Here is a 21,917-nt window from a genome sequence, read left to right as displayed (position 1 = left end):
AGTATCTTCCGACAATTAACTCAGAAGTTCCATGAGGGCTAAAATGGTCATTAAATTCTGTCTTTATTCTTGTTTATCCAATGTTGTAACCTATATGCTATGGTCCACAGGGCTAAAATGGTCATTAAATTCTGTCTTTATTCTTGTTTATCCAATGTTGTAACCTATATGCTAAATGTGTATTAACTTACTTTATTGTATTGTATCCTCATTCCCAACTAGCTTTTTACCATTTTCATTCCTTGTAGACTGCCAGGTCATTAACATTAAAAGTATAATCAATTTTGATTCCGTATTGCCTTTAGACCACTGGTTTTCCTATGTTCTTCCTAATAATCTTCTTTTTTGCATTTTCAAAGTAACTACTATTTCCAATAAATGTAGACATTAACCTCTTTAAAGATAGTCTAATTTCTAACCTCTCCTTATATTATATCTTTAACAGTGCCAGATAAGGAAAATAAGATAAAAAACAAGGAAAGACTAAAAGAAAAATCAATGAATTTTCCCAGAAGAAAAACTTACTGATCATAAAGAAAACAGTCTCACTAGAGCAGAGAGAACAGAAGGCATATTGTAATGAATTAATCAGGCAATTAGAAGGCGGTGGGGTAGCAAAGATAATGAAAAAAGACCATGCATATCAGAAAATGGATCAGAAAAAAGAGATGAGGAATGAAAAAAGGAATTTAGGTCAAACAGAAGTTTTAAAATATAATAATAATAATAATAATAGAACTATTTATATGTTAAGATAAGATCAAAAAGCCTATAAAGAGTGGGAGTAAACATGAAGAATGTGATATCACATAAACCCAGTGGGAAGGTTTGAGTTTCCTATTTTACTGCCCAATAGGTTCGAGTTTCCTAATTTACTCCATTACTTTGGAGCTATTACACCTGATTCCCCATTTTCGTATTTTGGAACCACTGAAAAGCAACACTGTGGCTTAGCTTCTGGTTGGCTCAAAACACTTAATTTCTATTACCTTTCTATTTACCTGATCCACTTTTAATGAACAGATAGGAAGCAGAAATGGATAATGGATATATGATTCCTTTGTATCTTGTAGCTGACTTAAATAATATCTTTAATCCTTGACTAGGTCTTTATTGTTTCTTTAAAAATGTTTGCACAATTTATAATTTCCACAAGAATGAGTTACTCATGGTTATTAAGCGTATTGGTAATAAACAAAATAACATCATTATTTTATAAATCACAAATGATAGTGTGGCTCAACTTGTGCTGAGACTCATGTCCCTAACCTGCCATCCTGTATGCTAATGCTGTTTTCTTTGTTCTAAATGTGAAGGCCCCAGCGACTGTTTATGAACAATCATGCCTTATTTGCCTGCTTTGGACTGAAGCCTTTTGCTGTTTTCCTGTGGAACAGCTGCATAACTTGGGCCAGGACCAAATTGTTCCACTCGACATTACTATAAAGGCATTCTATTCTTTCCTTAAAAGAGAGATTACTGTACATGTCTTGTCTATTGTTTTAATTTTAGTTTAAAGTGAGGATCAAGCTAATGCCAACCACTTTTCTTTAAAGTCCCCAGAGTTTTTGCAACCTTCTTCTTTCTTTGGCTGAATTCCCAGACAGCTTTCAGGCAGCAGCATTCTCCATTTATAGAAAAAGAGAGAGATTAGGGAGGTGGGGTGGGGGGAAGAGGCTGTTATATTATATTAAAATCATGCCCTTAAAAGGTGTGGGGTTGCCCCCCCCACATGCTATAACTAAAAGAATCATTATTTATTTTGATAAATCAAATGTTTAATACTTTTTAAATATACTTCAGCAAAAACAGTGGGGGCATTTTCAGTTAAATGTTCATTTGGCATTTATTCTAGGAAAGAAAATAATTGTAGGTATTAATACATTTTTCTGTGTATACAGAATGATATTTATGTTGTACTTACTATTTTATTTTCTGGTAATGACAATTTTCCTCATGTTCTTGGCATTAATTTAGTATACATAATTGTATAGATCTCTATTCTGTACAAGAAAGATTTTAATCTTTAAGAAGATAGATCACATATCATATAACAACTAGTGAAGTATTTTAGAGCAGCAGTTACACATCCATTTTTGGAATTATCAAGAATTTAAGAAGAAATCTAAGAACATACTAATGGATTTTCCTACTAGCACAATAGAGATTAATAAATGAGATTCAAAGAAAGGCAAAATAGTTTTATATCAAGTCAGTTTTCTCAACCTAATATGTACCCATTTGCAAATAACATGTTATTTACTAATTGTAATATTATCCAATCACAGGCAGAAGAAATGACCAAACAAACCAAGAATTTAAGAAGGCGAGTTATCATCCAGAGTAAAATAATTTAGGTCAAAACATGACCAAGTATGAACTTAAAAAATATATCGTTCTACAATAATAGCAATGCATATGATTTGACCTAATGCGTAACAGATGTTAATTGTACAATATTTGTTTTTTATCTGCCATCCTATGATAGAAAGCCATCTAATTAATTATCAGGTCTTTGTTTAATTTCAAATCTAATGCCTAAGCTATCATGCTCTGGGGAACAAAAAGTTGTGCGATGTATTAGAAAGAGAAATATACAAACCTAGGTTTGAATTATAAATCTGTGTATATCTGTGGCCTGAGAGGTCTTGAACAAGTCACTTAACCATGCCATTTTTTTAAAATTGACATATCTTATTTTTTTACAGCAATTTTAGTTTCGGTGTGAAATTGAATGGGAAATACAGAGAATTCTTGTATATCACCGTCTCTACACATGCACATTCTTCTCCACTCTTCACATGCCACAAAGCAGGGTACAGTTATTACAGACAATGAACCCATGGACTTATCGTTATTTAGGGACTCATCATTATCACCTCAAACCCTATAGTTTACATTAGGTTTCATTCTTGTATATCAAGTATTTTTTATTCCTGAAAATTAAGAAAATGAAATCTAGTAAGCAAATTATTCTAAAGATTAATGGCAATGTATATGTTTTATATATATTATACACATATATTCTGTCTCCATGTAATTTCATAAAAAATAATAACCATGAAGATTATGATAAATTATTACTTTGTCAAAGAATTGCATACAGTGTATCTTACCAAGTTTTAAACTCTTAATTATATGCTTAATACACATGCTGATATTTGGACTACTATGACAACCCTGCAAACTGAGTTATTATCTCAAATTTCTTTCATGACTCTGAAATTCAAGGTTACAAGTAGAATAAACACATTCTAGCATGATGGTCAGTGTTTTTCAAAAACATGTTTGAACAGCAAAGGAATGCAGGCTAAAGTCATGGCAAAACTGATAGAGCAATATGGCTATTTTAGTTGAGGTTAAATAGTAGTAATGATCTGCTTAGAGGAAGAGCAAGAGCATGACCCCCATAAAATGTAATGTAGTTAGAAATGAGAAACTGGAACATCCCAAGCCACAGGATCAGTAATTTTATTGTGTTAGGTAGAAAGCTTTTCAGAACAATTGGAAAGGATTGAAAAGAGGTAGAGCATGAGTTTTGGTTCAACAAATGTGAAAAAGGCTACACTCTAGCCCTTTTCCTGTTTGCCACGAGAATATTCACAGGCGGCACTGCAGGCTGCAGTATTTACCCTGAGATAACTCGTGAATTACAGTCCTAACCTTACTCTCAAAGTTTGCCATGAAATATCTTGCTTTTATTATTATTTTCACATTCCTCTAATATGCTGATAGTCTTTGGAAACAAATTACATCATTCTATTTATATATACATTCAGCTTTTAGTAGTTCAATCATTGAAAATCTCATATCCTAGAAAATGGGGCATTCCTACGCATGATGTTAAATGAATGCTGACAGCGAGCTGCACTCTTTTTTTTTTTTTTTTTTAAACGAGAAAAGGGCTAGAGCAGTTCTGCTGGGCTGAAAGAAACTAAATGGTTAGCAAGTTTTGACAGAAAGCCAAAGCAGGAGATCTGGAAGGCCTTAAACAACCAGAACTGAGTGTCATGGCTCATGAGTGGTTGAGAATCCAGGGTCTATGATACAACCTTGTTTTGGCATAAATTTTCAAGTTCACTCATGCTTACGGTCTTATTTAAACCACGCAACTATCTTATTGTAAAAAGTTGACAAAGACTCATAATTATGTCCATTTCATGGAGGAAAAAAATTAGTCTTGTGGTGGTAATATGGCTTTGTCTGGTCACACAGTCGATAAATGGTAGAATCGGGATCACATTCATTTTTAAAATTTTAACAACACTGATGGTTATATACTTTTTTGTTTATCCAGTGTTTTCTGTTAACTAATCTTGCTGATTTTTCACAACAACCTGGGAAAGTTGGTAACAATGAGAGAGTTCTCATAAACTACTAGGAAAGTATTTTTCAATCAAAAAGATATAAAAAATGATGAGTTATATAAGCTCAAACCTGTGTTAGTATATCTAAATATTATCTAAACAGTTTCTAAGCATATCTAAATAATTTTTACTTAGATTTATGGTTAAGTGTATAATAATTATTGTTACATATATTTGTTTTTTAAAGCCGATTATATTATATTCTTAATTTTTTATATCTTTGAGAAGTTTAAGACTACAGATTCCAAATACGAAGCAATATCAATGCATGAGCACAATCAGCAGCCTTAGAGACTAAATAGAATAAGCAGAACCTAAAAGTAAACACTCTTCAAAAGTACGTCTTTCTTGTTAAATATTATGCTTATTATGTCATCAAAATGTTGGCAGAATAAACATAATGAAGGTCTCCTTATCATATAGGTACTCTCACAGTGGCAGTCCCTAGATATGAAGATTACAGAATATTTAGAATGTGTTTCTTTCATTGTGTTCTGATATCTAGAGAGATACAAAATTGTCTCAATTAATTAATAAAAACTTAAAGGCCATATGGTCAGTTTCTTCTAAAATGTTTTCAAAAGTATAATATTGGGAAATTAGCTCTAAGTTTATATAATTAATATAATTACATATTATATAATATAGAATATTATATTTATATAATTAATTATATAATAAATTTATATAATTATATATATATATATATATGGATGTATTCATGTGCTTTTCTTTTCCTATGGGTTTCTTTTCTGAGGCCCATATGGTCTTTTCTTCCATCTCATGGCTTCAAAATTTAATCAGACATTTACTCTCTGGAAACACACAAGTGGTTATCTTGGAAATGAGACTGAATAATTTGGTTTTGTTTTTGAAACAAGAAGCTGACTCTGGGTAATCTCACTGCTGTTATTTAGCTGGGCATCTGTGGTGTGTTGAGCACTCAATCATTTTCAATTAAATGTTTCTATGTTTTGTGAAAGTCCCGTAAATGTATGCAGGACCATGATTATAGATATATAGAGGAAATATACTTCTTGAACATCTCCAGGTAAGCAGTTTTCTTGCAACAAAAAAACAATTATTTTGAGAGATTATGGAAATCTTTAGTGGAAAACTGTAACACAAAAATATCTCAATATATTTAAGATCCATTGTGAAATGATGCTTATGTATACATTGATTAGATTTACAAGATGCACTTTTGGGCTCATGGGTTTAAAAATCTGTAGTTTTTATATTAATTATGCAATTATATCGGAGTACTTTACTCTTTAAAGATCTATAGGCATCGCATGTGTGTTTATATATTTACAAAGTCATCAAAATGGTAATTGTTGGAAAATTGCAGAAACAAAAAAAATCACTCAACATTAAAAAATTGTGAAATACTATACTATATCTTTGATTAAAGAAATTGTAAACCCATTGCTTAAAAAGTGCCATTCAATAAGATTTCTTATTCTCTTTGCAATTTTTTTCCATAATATATGTCATAACGTTAGAGCTAACATCTCTTGTGGTCACCAGGCAAGTTATTGAGAGGTAGATTATATTATATTTGTGTTAAATATTTTATCACTTTTGTAAAATATATAAAAGAAACAAAATGTGGAAAATAAAATTAATTAAGAATCACTGTAGATATTTGGTATTATTTCAACTGATGTTGAAACAGAAAATTCTTATTGCTCATAGAGCCATTTACTCAATCTAAAGAAGGTTTTTTCCATTTCACATGTTTTTAAAATGTATGGTATACATTTATTCATTTGTTTAGATATAACCACAATAATATAGATGTTCCTAAAGTTCAAAGTTTGAAGAAAAATCTTAAATAGCAAACCATGCCCCAAGTTGTAGAAAATATGAATATTTACAAATGTCTCCAATTAGAATAAGAAGAATTTGTTCATTTGTTGGTGACGGCTTTAAAGCCCAACTCTTGCCAATTTAGAGTACTAAAAATATTGGGATGCCTCAAGGAAAAGAGAATGAGGAGAGGCAGAAAGCATTTTAAAAAACAGAAGAGAAAAGCAGAAACTATTGAGACTTTTGACCAACAGACATCCCTGAAATGGTGAGCTGTGTTGGACTTAAGCACTAGCCCTCAAAATACAAATACAAGAATGAATATAATGAGGTGTTATAAAGCCAGTTTAAAAATATAGCTTGGCAGTGTATGGACAAAAGATCTATAGGCCACAAGAACTTTCACTGTGCATAACAAATGCAGTGTTTTTCAAAATGCTGGATGTGACTAAATGATGAAATATAAGATCAATTTTAAAAACTTTTTAAAAACTAAAAATAAAATAGAAAATAATAGAATAGAACATAAAAACATAGTGAAGAAAGGAAAAAAAAGAAAAGTAAAGAAAATGTCATAGTACAATGGAAAGAGCAAGCTTTTATTTCTTGTGTGTTTGTGTATTTGGGGTTGTAAAATATGTTTTTTTTACTGTAGACACATCTCAAAAGTTTGAAAATTGTTGCATTAACACCAACTGTGGTGAAATCGGTTCTTGGGGACATTCAAAGAAAAAAAATATGTTGTTTTAATCACTTCAGTTTCTTAAAGACCATCACTGAACAAAAATGTATGTTCAAACTTAAGATATCTTAGCTCCAAAAATATAGTTGAATGCTGCTGAGGATGTTCTATTTAATAATGTAGAGAAGTTTGATCTTTTGAAAAAAAATTCATCCAAATGATTAAAATATACTTTCAGATTCTTAAGTCTTAAATTTCAATTATCTTCAGCAATTATCTATATGGGATGTTTAATTCCCCAGCTACCAGATAAATGATGTGCACTTTACTTTTACTTTTCTGAGACCATTGGTTTTAATATTAGAAAAAAAAAAAAAAAGTTATGGAGTAAAAGCTGTTTTATAATGGTGACACGGGATTTAACATAACTATTAGATCTTATAAGGTTAATTAGCACTATTTATAGCAGTGGAAGTAATGGATTGCAAAGTAACTCTTATAAGGACAATAAGTTCCCATCATTCCGACATGCCCTTAAACTAAATGGTTTTCAGGCATCTGATTGATTATGATGCTTGTAGATTCATTTTATATGGAATCAAAATGTCATTATAATGTACACAGGTAGATAAAGTGTCAGGTTTTGAGAAACTCAGATTCATAAATTCTGGAATTAAAAAACATACAAGCGTTCTAAAGTCTAGCTTAGTCAAATGAGGTTTTCAAGAGCTACTAAGTTTTAAATAAGTTGAAAAAATATTTTCTTAAGAAGAATCATTTTAAAATATATCATTGAGATTTTTAGCTTAATATACATACACAGAGGGGCTTATTATTGCTTGGAAGAGAAAATGGTTGTTTACTCAAGATTTCTTGATTTTTTTTTCTTAACCAGGAGTTAGTATTCTATGTTTACCAAAGAAAAGAAATGTTAAGTGTAGATAAGGCATGGGTAATTGTGTTGCTTTAGCACAACATCCTTGAGAGAGAGATTAGCTTACGCATTTATCACAATCTTTAATATTTTTCTTTCACTGCTAAAATCTGTCACTCCTTCAAGATCATAGCAATCTTATCTTTTCTAGGGATAATCTTTTATTCCTTTGCCATAAGTTGGCTGGAATTATACAGTTCATAGTATGACTTCTTTGTTTCTTAAAAGTGTCAAAATAATCATCAGTGAGCACTACTTATCAGTAAAAAGTGGTCCATATGAATTATGAGAATAAAGCAAGAGATTGAAGAACATATCTAGAAACCACTAAAAGCAGAAGAGAGTGAGACCAGTGTGGAAAAAGCTAAGAAACCATCTCTTTCTCTCACATACACACACAAATACACAAAGATATAATTATCTAATGAACCAATACAAATAATTGCAACAGGCTAGAAACACAATGGAAAGTTACATATTTAAAAAGAAAAGTCATAAGAATTTTCTTCAAGTAATTTCTTCAAGCATCTTTGTTTTTATTTTTACTTTTTATTTATTGTACCATTCCAGATCTAAATATTTAAAATTTAAGACAGTTAACTTAACAAATGATGATACTAGCTGTATCAAAATATAGATTTTTCAAAAATATGTATTTTAAATATGTTAAAGAGTTATGGAAGGCTGGAAATGTATAGATCTAATCATAAGTTAATAATGTTTATGACAATACATGAGGCATATTTCCACAGGTAAGAAAAACAAACAAAACAATATTTAAAAAACATGAAATACTCAAAGACACAATAATGAAATATCCTTTGGCTTTAAAATTTCCTTTCTGATTGCTCTTCATGTACATTCACGTATGATGATTTCAAGAATAGTATTTAAAACAAACAGTTTTTCTTCTCCTCATTTTTACTGGGATGAGTAATTAACTGAGAATTAACCAGATAAACATAATGGAAAAATATTTATTCCATTGTAAGACTGGTTAAAGAGAGGATTTGGAAGGAATTGAAGAATAAAGGTAAATGTTGGGTCCTTTAGTTGGAGGTTTTGATGATGTATAACAGAATAGAGAGCTGAAAAGTTAGGAGGTTGTGATTTGAAAAATTGAGATTTGTAAGGTACTGAAGTAAAGATGATGACAAAATTTAGTGTGTGATTATGGCTGAGGTGAGACTAACAAAATAATATTGGACGTGAGAGGATCAGAGAACAGAGAGGTCAAAGTATTGGATAAATTATAAGGTAAATATTTAGTTCAGTGAATTTTTAGAGATTCTTTCTTGTTTCTATGATATTCTCTTCTGACTTCTCTTGGATCTTTTGGACTTCATTGCCTTTCTTTTTTCATCCATAAAATAAAAATAGTCTGAGATATTTGTAATCTGCTCTTTTTTGTTTTCTTTCTTGAGCTTAGACACTTGCTTGGCTCCAAATTCTCTCCGTAAAAATTGCAATCCTGTCCTCTTCCCTGATTCCTAATTTCTCATTTCCTTATTGCTAGATGAAGATGTATCTCTAAATTTTTTTTAGTGTTAGAATTCAACATGTCCCAAAATCAAATCATCAACTTTCCTTTCTTCTATATCTCAATTTGTTTTCATTCTGGTTTATGGTTTGTTTCTTTGTCTGATTGGTTGTTTTTGCATGATATTTTCTCCTAGGTAAGAGTAACATTGTTCCTGTAATACAGACTGAATGTCATAGCATTTCTCCTCTCTTTTCTTTAACAACATACAGTTTCTGGCTCCAAAATTCACATTTACATACTCAAGAGCTCTTCTAATTTCTATTGTGTCTTTCTCTTTAAAATTACTCCAACTTCAGGTAGGACCTTGTTTTCTATCCTCAGAACTCTATATATGGTCTCTTCATTAAATTTCCTCTTTCAGATATTTCACATCAATATACTTAAATGAAACTCTGATCAAGAATATTCACTTCTTAAAAGCCATATGAAAGTATTTTCATTTTTCAAGAAAGTCTAGGTTCTTTACTCTGGCACTCAAGGCCCTTTATTGCCTATTTTAAATGTACAAGTTGTTCCCACCCCCCCTCCCCTCTCACACCTCTACTCAAACCTTTCCCATTTCTTTCTTTTGTTTACGCTCCTCTTTATGACCAGAATGTTTTCTATCACATTTCATTCTCTCTTCCATATTAATGGAATCATCAGTCTTCTGGTCTAATACTAAAATAATATTTTGGCATATTCAGCTTTTGTCCTGTAGACTTTGTTTTAGATGAAGCTACTTATAAGCATATTTTGTCTTATTCCATTATATCAAGTTACATTTTGACTTTTGAATTTATTACCCTAATTCAATTATCATATCCCTACTTTTAATTTTACTCTTTTCCAATTTGTCATCTTAGCCCATTTCAATTTTACCTATTAAATGTAATCTCTTTTCCTGGTATTCACTATACTTAAATTTATCTATTCAACATTATAGCCTCTGGAGGGCAAACATACACCTAGGGTTCTGACTCCTCTTGAGTTGTCATCTACCATTTCTACTAATGAAAATCCTGTCATAATTAAAGATACTAGTCAAAAGTTATATATTTCATAAAGGCTGTTATAATGTCTCTAATTTGGGAATGATTAATCTTTATAATGTTTTATAACTCATTTATGCTATTTACTATGCCCTGTTAAGTGTTATGGTTAATAACATTTATCTTATATAAACTATTAAAATTTAGTATTACAGAGAACAGATAACTTATTTTATTTTCCTTATATCCCTCATAATCCTTGTTTTAAATCTTGTACAGATTTATTTTTTTGATAATTGTTTGATAACAATAAAATAAAATTATGAAGTTCCTAGTCAAGAATACGTAGACTTTAACTAACAACAACAGCAAAAAGTTCATCGATCTCCTATCTGTCTTAAGATATTAGTGTAAAAGTAGAACATTTTCTGGTAAATTAAACCCATCGAGACTCACTGAAAACTACTCCGTTATAGATGTTTCTGAAGTTTTGTTTTCCCTTGAGCAAAATTATATCTGTAAAGATGGACACGTAAATGTTCCATTGATTATGTCTTAAAATGAAACTAAATTGTGATAAGTAAAACATTTAAAGTTAAGTTGGCAAATAGTATAAGTTATATGATGCTTAAAAATTGTTCTCATAAAAAGTATGAAATCAATATCAGAAATGAAAGAAGAACAATTTTCATTTCAATTAAGTTGCACAATAATAAAATCTGAAGGAAAAAAATCATACTTCGTACTCTCCAATAGCTTAGATTTTTACAATAATTAAGACTGACTTCGTATATATATAGAATGTTTACAAACTATGTTCTGAACTACCTTTGATTCTCCTTAACAAAACAAACCTTTGTGTATCTTTGAATTTGAAATGGTCAATGTATAAATAGCTCCACAAGTAATCTCTTTCTATTTCTTTCTGTTCAGCAAACACATCCTTGGCTTCAAATAGAGACTTATTACAAATTTATATTTTGATTTGGTTTCATAGTTTTAAGAAAGGCTACTTATTGAACTTCCTTTGTATTTATATTGTAAATTTAGAACTAGAATCCAGCTTCTCGTTCTTTTTCCTCTTTCTTTTGTTTGTTTGTTTGTTTGTTTGTTTGTGATTGTTGTCTTTTCTCACTTGGCTGGCAATATTTGAGCTGTGAGTTATGGCTGCACTCTGAATCTACCCAATGAAGAACTGCCCAGGCTAGAGTTCTCTCAGAATTTCTGTTCTCAGAAGCCCCAAAACTTAAAAATTTTCTACTTGAACCCAATTTCAAAAACATTTATCAATTAATTTGCATTTAATTTTTCTCTCTCTATTTCTCTAAAAATGCGATAGCATAAATACTCAGAGTTTTATGCATAGGCTCTTCAGTATAATTTTTTGATTTAAAAGTTTTCGCTTAAAGCAGAAGAAAGGATCCAAGATGTTTACATAACTCCTGCCAGCTTTTTTTCATTTTAGAGTGAAAATATTACAGTAAATAAAAGAAAAATTAGGCCTAAGAAAAAAAACCCTGGTATTAAAATTTCAATCACATCTACTGCCACCTGTGGAATTTCTAAACTGAAATAAAGGCAGTAGTCATTTTCATGTATCATATAAGTACAAATACATAAGGCATGAGTTAGTAACATAAGTTCTTGCTTTGTCTTATATTAAAAAAAGATGTAAGATATGTATATTGGCAAACTTCTTTCTATTTTGAACCAGAAGGTGTTTACTTGAATGCTATTACAGTGACTTATTTTTTTCTTTCATCTGGAAAAAATAGATTTAATTTTCCTAAGATTAATTTCAGTAATAAATCTCAACATGTACTGTGCTTATGAAGAAATTTAAAGGGGTACAGCCATTTGGGACAAGGATGATACTGAAGAGTGTATCCATCCCACACTTTGGAAAACCTTTTACTCCTGTCCATTTCTGCGAGGACACTAGAATTCTTTTCCTAGGAGACCTGTGTTATAAAACTAAGTTTTCCATAACTGAACTGCTTATTCTTTATTCCTCTCAAACATAAGCCTAAAGAGAGAATGAAAGCTATGAAGGCGAAGCAAGATTCCATTCTCATTAATCCCTAAGGAGTGAATGATCCCATATACAGTTGGGAGAATTAGAGAGACTACTTCTGTGATATAACTTTACAGAATAAATACCCCAAAGACTAACTAAAGAGTTCCAGTAGAAATTATGAATTAGGGTTGTATCTGGCTCAAGTTATTGAATACACATACTCTACGAAAGTTGTGGCAATTCTTTCCAATATTAATTTATAAATAAGGAGTTATTAAAGATATTGGAGAATCTCATTAGATATGTACAAAGAAAAATATTGAGTAAAAAAAAGGTTTTTAAAATATTTGTTAAGGTAAAAACAGTTTCACCAAGGCCTTAGAATATGAGAAGACAAATGCATGAGCATATTTGGTTTCTTTTTTCACTTATATTTTCTTCTGGTTTTCTATTCTAGGAAGAAACTGCTGCAAAAATGTCTTTATATTCATGAGAAAATAAAACATCTTTTTAGCCCTATATATTTGGTAGACAGCAACATAAATAAAAGTTCACCTCATATGGGATGTTTTAAACTTCTAATTATTTGGGCTTTTAAGGAGGACACGATTTCTAATAACTTTGTAAGAAGGACACGATTTCTAATATTTCATAAATCATGGTTTTATTGTACCAGATTTGCATCTTCAAATGAAGTGCATAATATGAGATTTTCCAGGCTATCAGTTTTAAGATAAGAACTAGTAAATTCAAAAAGCAGTTAGCAGTTTTGGGGTATATGAAGCAAGTTGAGAAGTATTAATGGTGTGGCTTTTATTAAAGATACTTTTATTGGGACAACATTGGTTCATACAATTATATAATTTTCAGGTGTATATTATAATTTAACCTCTGTATGTTCTATTGTGTGTTTACCACTCAAAGTTTAGTTTCCTTTAGCTACCATATATTTGATCCTCTTTACCCACTTCACCCTCCCCCTACCCACTATATTTGACTCCCTTTACCCTATCTACCTCCCCTCTCCTTTCCCGTTCTTTACAAGTATTTGATTTAAAAAGAAGTCAATTCAATGAATTTGTTTTTTTCTTAGATTTCACATGAGATCATACAATATTTGTATTTTTCTTTCTGACTTATTTTACTTAAGATAATGCCCTTAAGTTTTGTTCATGTTGTTTCAAAAGGAAAGATTTTCTTATATTTTATAAATGAGTAATAATCCATTATATTTGAATATATTCTCTTTATCCATTTATTTGTTGATAGACACCTTGGTTGTTTCTATGTCTTGACTAAGTAAATAATGCTGCAATGAAAACGGGAGTGCAGACAGGTGTTTGAGGTAGTGATTTCATTTCCTTTGGATAAATACCCAGAAGTGGAATTGCTAAATTAAGTGGTATTTTTATTTTTAATTTTTTGAGGAATCTCCATACCGTTTTCCACAGTGGCTTCATGTCTACCAACAGTACGCAAGGGTTCCTTTTTCTTCAAATCTTCCCCAACACTTGTTCTTTTTCTTCTTGGGTTTTTTAACAATAGTTATCTTAACAGGTGTTAGGTGATATCTCATTTTTTTTTTTTTTTCTAATTGGCATTTCCCTGATGATTAGTAATGACAAATGACTTATTGGCCATTTGTATGCCTTCTTCAGAAAAATATCAATTCAGTTCCCCTGCCCATTTTTATTTTATTTTATTTTATTGCTCTTAAGATGTTTGAGTTTCTATATATTTTTAATATTTACCCAATTTCAGATATATGATTTGTAAATATTTTCTCCCATTCTGTAGATTGTCCTTTCACTTCGTTAATGTTTCCTTTGCTATGCAGAAGCCTTTTAGTTTGATGTAGACCCATGTGTGGTTTGGACCCACACGACACGCAGTAGAAGGCAATGGTTAACCACTGCCATATATTCCTTTCTTACTAAACAAGAGCCAGAAGAACCTCTAGCATCTGATGTGCACAAAGGTGAAAGGAAAGTACTATGTTGCACAACAAATACAATTAGAACATGGAATGTAAGAAGCATGAACCAAGGTAAACTGAAAATGGTAAAGCAAGAAATAGAACGTTTAAACATTGCAGGGCTTAACGTTAGCAAACTAAAATGGACTGCAATGAAACATTTCCAGTCAGGCAACTATAAAGTGTTCTACTCTGAAAATTACAAACTCAAAAGAAAAGGAGTGGCTTTAATACTGCGGAAAGATGTAACACAAGCAGTTAGGGGCTATAATGCAAGGTCTGACTAAATGATATCAATCAGACTTCAAGAAAACCTATTACTATAGTCATTATTCCAATCTATGCTCCAATTACAGAGACTGAAGAAGATGAAATTGAAAGTTTTTACACAAGTATCCAAGAAGATGTTTATTACATACCCAAACAAGACATGTTGATAATTATAGGTGACTGGAATGCAAAAGTAGGAAATAAAGCAGAATCAATTGTTGCCAGAAAATTTGGACTAGGGGTCAGAAATGTTTCAGGAAATTGGCTCTTGGATTTCTGGGAAGTCAACAACTTGCCTATCGAAAACATATGCCTCAAACAACTATAAAGATGATTATATTAATGGACATAGTTAGATGATCGATATAAAAATCGAATAGACTATGTAACTGGAAGCAGGAGATGGAGAAGCCAGAACAAGACCAGGAGCAGGTTGTGGTTCTGATGACAAACCATTGATATTGAACATTGGAGTAAAGCTGAAGACGAGCACTAAAAGAATTGTAGTGCCAGAATATAATGTATATAACATTCCTGATGGATTTAAAGTCCACATAAAAAAACAAATTTTCACTGTTAATTAACTGAAAACAAGAACTGTGGACTGAAACTAGAAATATTTTTAACAAAGAATGAAAAAAGCTGATGTCAGGAGTAAAAACAAAACAAAACAAAATCTAGATAGATGACAGAAGAAGTTAAAAACAGGCAAGAGGCAAAAAAGTAAAAGATGACAAAATCAGGGGTAGAATCTTAAACAATTTTTCAATGACTATTGTGGAGAGATAAAGAGAACTATTACAATACTCAGTGTAAGAAGATAGAAGAGAAGAACAACAACAACAAAAAAGAAAACAACAGATCTCTACAAGAAGATTCAAGAAATAAAAGGAAAATTCACATCTAAACTAGGAATACTGAACAACCAACAGGAAAATATATTATTTAACCAGAAGAAAAAAAAAAAAAAGGAAGATGGATACAGTATACAAAAAATCTATGCAGAAGAGATAAAAGAATGACTTACTTTTGAAGAAGATTCCTACAAGAAAAAACCTGTAATTCTAGAAACAAGTGAAAGCTGCCTTGAAAGTATTGGAAACAAATAAGTCATCAGGGAAATATGAGATACTGATAGAATTGTTTCAAGCCACAGAAACTGAACTTGTTAATATCCTAATTAACACATATATGTCAACAAACATGAAAAACAAACAAATAATGGCCTACAGGCTGAAAATGTTCAATATACATCCCAATTTTCAAGAAAGGAGATGTCAAAGAGTGTAGTGATTATAGAGTCATTGCTCTAATTTTCTGTACAGGTAAAGCAATGCTCAAGATGATGCAACAAAAACTTCTACCTTATATGGAGCGAGAAATGCTAGATGTTCAAGCTGGTTTCAGAAAAAGAAGAGGCATTTGAGAACTAATTGCAAACATTTGTTGGATATTGAAGTGCTCCAAATAATTTCATAAGAAGGTAAGTTTATGTTTTATAGACTACAGTAAAGCTTTTCACTGTGTGGATCATGGAAAGCTATGGATTGCTCTGAAAGAAATCGATGTGCCTCAACACTTGATCATCCTGATTTATAAACTATTGTGGACAGGAAGCCACTGTCAGGACAGAATATGGAGAGACAGAATGATTTTCTATAGGCAAATGTGTAAGACAAGGGTGCATTTTATTTCCCTTTCTGTTTAATCTGTTTGCAGAACATATACCAAAGCAAACAAACAAACAAAAAAAGCCAAACCACACAAACAAACAAACAAAAACTAGACTAGACTCACAGATAGGAGGAGTGAAAATTGGTAGAAGAAATATCAAAAATTTAAGATATGCAGCTGACACCATTTTACTGGCAGAAAGTAGCAGTGATTTGAAATGACTTCTACTGGAAATGAAATAAGAAAGTGCCAAAGCAGCAATGCATTTGAACATCAATAAGACAAAAATCATGACTACAGAATATATAACTTTAATATAGACAGTAAGGATTTAAAATGTCAAAGATTTTGCTCATCTTGGTTCAGAAATCAATTTAAATGGAGACTGCAGCCATGAAATCAAGAGAAAGCTGAGGCGTGGAAGAGCAGCAAAAGAAGAATTAGGAAGATCATCAACAGCAGAGACGTGTCATTCTAGACCAAAGCTAGGATCATCTGTTGCAGGAAGCAACACCCGATGGAGAAAATTGGACGCTCAGACAACTTTGTTAGAGGAAGGATCATTTATTGGCCTGCAGAGAACGTGGGGCTTTCAACAGACCCAAAGCACGATCTCCCCTTGGTCTGATTTCTTATAGCTTATATATCTCTGCAGTGCCCATGCAAGGGGTGCGTGATTCCTTTGTCTGAAGTTTCACATGTGCCTCATGACTCAGGATGGGAGGGAGGCTATAAGGTCGGGGGTGGGAGGACTTTCCAGACCACTGGTCTTTCAGGTCATTTGTTTTGTGACCTTGGTGTTCTCAGCACTATTACAGAATTCTTGAATAGAGAGACGAGACATTGAGGCTATAAGTAGGAAGCAACATTTATTAATTCCAGTATTTGCTCAGTGGATTCCTATCCAAAGGCTGAGCCTCAATTGTAACATAATAAGCAGTTTTATAGTCTCGTTATTCCTACACAGCTACAGAGATAAGGAAAGACTTTAGTTGGTTGGCAAGCCATGGATCAACAGATGTGAGCTGGAGAGTCCTTGAGGTGGGGGAGGTAGCTATGGGAAAACATATTAGCTGGAGATTCCTGGAAGGGGGAGAGAGAGCAGTTAGGAATAGGCTTTAACTGACTGAGTTGGTCATTTCTGCAAGCCCTTTCCTTTGCATTTTTTAGATGCCTCCTCTCCTCTCTCATATCCATACCCTCATATTCCCAATTACTATGTATGGATGTCAAAGTTGGACAGTAAAAAAGACTGACAGGGGAAAAAAAAATGATTCTTTTGAAATATGGGGTAGGACAAGAGCTCTGCAGATACTCTGGACTTCCAGAAAGATGGACAACTGGGTGGTAGAGCAAATGAAGTCTAAAACATTGCTGGAGGCAAAATAAACAAAACTGGAGCTTTGAAGTCCTACTTGGACACATCATAAGAAGGCAGAGTTCTTTGTAAAAGACAATAATGCTTGGAAAAATAGAAGGCATCAGGTAGAAAGGAAGACCAAGTATGGGATTGACTCCATAAAAGAATCAATAGGCAGGAGTCTATAGGAACTGAACAAAGAGCTGTGGAGGACAAGACATAGTAGACATCACTCACTCATGGGGACATCAATAGTCGATTCAATGGCATGTAACACACACAGTCCCATTTATTTATTATTGATTTAGTTGCTTTTGCTTTTGGTGTCAAATGCAAAAAATCATTGCCAAGATTGATCTCAGACGCTTGTTGCCTATGTTTTCTTCTAGGAGTTTTATGGTTTCTGATTTTGTGTTCAACTTTTTAAAATTATTTTGAGATGATTTTTGTGTATGGTGTAAGATAAGGGTCGAGTTTCATTGTTTTACAGTTACCTGCTCGGTTTTCCCAATACCATTTATTTAAGAGATTATCCTTTCGCCTTTGTATATCTCCCCATTCTCAGTGCCTTTGTCAAAAATTAGTTAATCATATCTGCATGGGTTTATTTCCTGGTTCTCTATTGTGTTTCACTGATCTATATTTCTGTATTTATGCTAATGCCATACTATTTTGATTACTACGGCTTTGTAATATAGTTTGAAATCAGAAAGTGTGATGCCTCTATCTTTTTTCTTCTTTCTCAAAATTTCTTGGCTTTTCAGTCTTTTGTGTTTCCATACAAATTTTAGATTTCTTTTTTTTTTAAATGCCATTGGAATTTTGATAGGGATTGCACTGAATTTATAGATTGCTTTGGGTAGTATAGGATTTTAACAATATTAATTCTTCCAGTCCATGAGCATGGAATATCTTTCCATTTATGTGTTCTTTTTAATTTCTTTCACCAGTGTCTTATAGTTTTTAGTATACGATTATTTCACCTCTTTAGTTAATTTTTTTCTTACGTATTTTATTCTTTTCGCTTCAATTGTAAATGGTACTGTTTCCTTGATTTCTCTTTCTGTTGTATAGAAATGTAATTAATCCTTGTATATTCTTACATTCTGAAAATTTTCTGAAGTCATTTATTAGTTGTGTTTGTTTATTTGTATGTTTTGGTAGAGTCTTTAGGGTTTTTTATATGTACCATGTCACCTGCAAATAGAAACAATTTGACTAATTTTTTTTTATGATATGGGTGACTTTTATTCATTTTTCCTGCTTAATTGCTCTGGCTAAGACAAATACTGTGTTAAATAAAAGTGGCCAGAGGTAGGCAGTGGAAGGTAGGAGAAATGAATGATGGTGGTCGAAAGATGTAAACTTCCAGTTATAAGATAGATAATTCCTGGGAATGTAATGTACAACATAATGGCTATATTTGATAATCCTATACTGTATATTTGCAAGTTGCTAAGAGAATAAACCTTAAAAGTTATCATACACACAAAAAAAGTATACCTATATGAGGTGATGGATGTTAACTAAACTTAATGTGGTAATCATTTTGTAACATATACATATATCAAATCTTTATGTTGTACATCTTAAGCTAATACAGCACCATATCTCAATAAAACTAGGGGAGAAGAGAAAGAGAGAACTGTCAGGAAGAACCTTTAGGGGGATGAGAAAAGCAGGAGAGATAAGAGGGAGAAGCTTTATGTGGTTTTAGGCAACAATTGCGTGCAGGGCCAAGTGCAGAGATATCATTCCAATTACCTCTGGGGAAAGCCACTCCAATAACCCAAGAACAGTCTTCCAGAGATTAGCAAGTATGAATCATTAGCACCATGATCAGGACCAAAGGACCTGCTCTGTATCAGTGATTGTTATAATACGTAATAAATTAGTTTCTTAACACGTGTCTGCTTAATTAAGCTGAATGGAATTAAATTATATTTTCCATACCTCCAAATCTTCTGAGTGATCATTCTTTTGATACCTTATAGAAGTTAGTACATGGTTGTGCACGAAACAGGTGTTAAACATTTATAAATTGCTTGATTTGCTTGATAGAACATGTAACATTTCTTATTTATTCTATCTTTATGCATGTTTAAATCCAATAGGCCAGAACCTGTTTTGTGGACAAAGGATGGTGGAGAATTACCAGATCCTGACCGAATGGTTGTGAGTGGTAGAGAGCTAAACATTCTTTTCCTGAACAAGACGGATAATGGGACATACCGATGTGAAGCCACAAACACCATTGGCCAAAGCAGTGCAGAGTACGTTCTTATTGTGCACGGTGAGTACTTTTTGACATCATTATTTGTGAAAGAATGAATCCCCTGAAAAACTGCTGAAATTTATCAAAATCTTTAGAATAATAAACAAATTTAAACAGATTTTCTTTTTCTTTCAGAAGGACTTATCATAAGTGTAAATACCTCCAAGATTCACTTTTAATATGTTCCTAGTCAAATTAGTAAAATAAAATTACAACAGACACTAAAAATGAAAATTATTTTTGTGACTCCTTTTCTTTATTACAAATATGTTGTGTAATTTGGGATGGTGACTATTAAATTAATGGTTTTCTTTAAATTTTAAAATAAATGCTTTTAGTTATCAGAATTATGAAAATTATATTTCTTTTAAGTTAATTCTGATTGTAGGATCATAAAAATATACTTTATAATCATTATACCTGGTTACAAAGAATGATAGCATGTCACTGAGATGCAGTAAGGACAGAAATGCACAAGATTAATAATAACTGTGTTAATCTTTTATGAACAATAGTTGGAAACACCCACAGCCATTTTTCTCCTCTCCATTAATCTCACAATTTGAGTAAATATAACAGGCTGGCAGAAAGAAATACCAATACCCAAGGTTGAAAAGCATTTGTTTTTCCCAACCTCTAAAAGCCACAATGTGTTGTTCATAAAATAACACTAACATATTATAAGATGGAGAAAACTTTTATGATACTGAAAAATACTGCAATAAACAAACTTATGTTTCTTTATTACAGGACTTCTTAGAGTTTTTTGTTTGTTTGTTTTTATGCTAGGATACATTGTGAATCTTCCACAGAAAGAAGCATTAAATAATATAACACTTTCATCATATATCTCACCGAGAAAATCTTTTCTAAGACTAATGTAGTGTTCTACATAATATTACAGTATTTTGAATGAGTATTGTATAAAACACAATGCTGTAGTAAATTCATTGGATCTTAGAAATCATGGAGACGGTATATTTATTGGATATCTTTCCCATGAATCTAATTATAAAATACTGTGAGAAACATGGGTTAGTTCTATATCTTTCCAAAAAATAATTTTGGGAGTAAAGTCTAATTCTTTGGAAAGAGATATAAACTTCAGAAAAAAATAATTTAGTTTGTGGGGTTTTTTTTCTAGGTATTTATTTTGCTATGGTGCATATCAAAAGTGATGAAAAAATAATATGTTAAGTTGATATTCTACTTACAAATTGCTTTAGTATATACGATCTCTCAATTCTCAATATCACTTTGCTATCAAAGACAAATGAAGGCTCACAGTAAATAGACTATCCACAAATAAACATCTTGAAGATAGCAGAGCTGAAAGATTAATTTCTAGTATCTCATAAATTGTGCAAATTTTAACTTTTAGGAACGATCGACCTAATCAAATTATACTGATAAACTGGAATTAAATATGGTAAACCCCTGTAGACACACCCTGCCAGCTTTACTGTGAGAGAATATAACAACAACTGGGATATCAAGAAGATAAGTTAGATGCTTAGAACAAGATCCAAGAGTAGCTTTCAGTTCATGCTGACCTGGATGTTTATTTTAGATCATGCAGTAATGCAAATGAAGTATAGTCTGACTCACCCTTAACTTTCTAAGTGTTTCTCTCATCTAGCAGTTTCTAGAAACCTGGGGCATGTTGCATAGCAAGTCACATTGTGTCAAAAGCAATATGATATAAAATATATAGAATTAGAAGAGAATGACAGAAATAATATACTTAGATGAAAAGCGTGTCATTCGTTTTTTAAAAGTAATTTAAGTGAGGAAAATTCATGTTTTTGCAGTGTTTGCAAGCTAGCCAACAGCATTATATCCTTAGTAGCCAAGCTATCTTTAGGTAGTTGGCAGTTGACACATTTCTAATAAATACTTCGCTAAGCACTTTGTAAGAAGTCATTTTTGGTTTTGCTTTTTGAGCTACAATTCATCAAAAGCACCACATAGATTAATGCTATTCATGCTGCTAGATAAATGCTGTGAAGTTCAACAGTAGTTTACCTAGGATTATTG

General features: G+C 31.8%; 1 protein-coding gene across 1 annotated transcript in view; it reads left to right on the top strand.

The window, feature by feature from the left end:
• CADM2 (cell adhesion molecule 2) overlaps nucleotides 1–21,917 on the top strand; it is a 992,109-nt gene that overhangs the window by 883,176 nt on the left and 87,016 nt on the right. Inside the window, exon 7 of the mRNA XM_011356419.1 lies at nucleotides 19,720–19,898. Within this exon, the coding sequence (XP_011354721.1) occupies nucleotides 19,720–19,898 (179 nt within the window). The remainder of the gene's footprint in view (nucleotides 1–19,719; nucleotides 19,899–21,917) is intronic.

The sequence above is a fragment of the Pteropus vampyrus genome, unplaced genomic scaffold (assembly GCF_000151845.1).
Source record: "Pteropus vampyrus isolate Shadow unplaced genomic scaffold, Pvam_2.0 Scaffold26, whole genome shotgun sequence".
NCBI lineage: Eukaryota > Metazoa > Chordata > Mammalia > Chiroptera > Pteropodidae > Pteropus > Pteropus vampyrus.
Note: the sequence above shows the minus strand (reverse complement) of the source record. Positions and strands in the feature narration are given on the sequence as shown.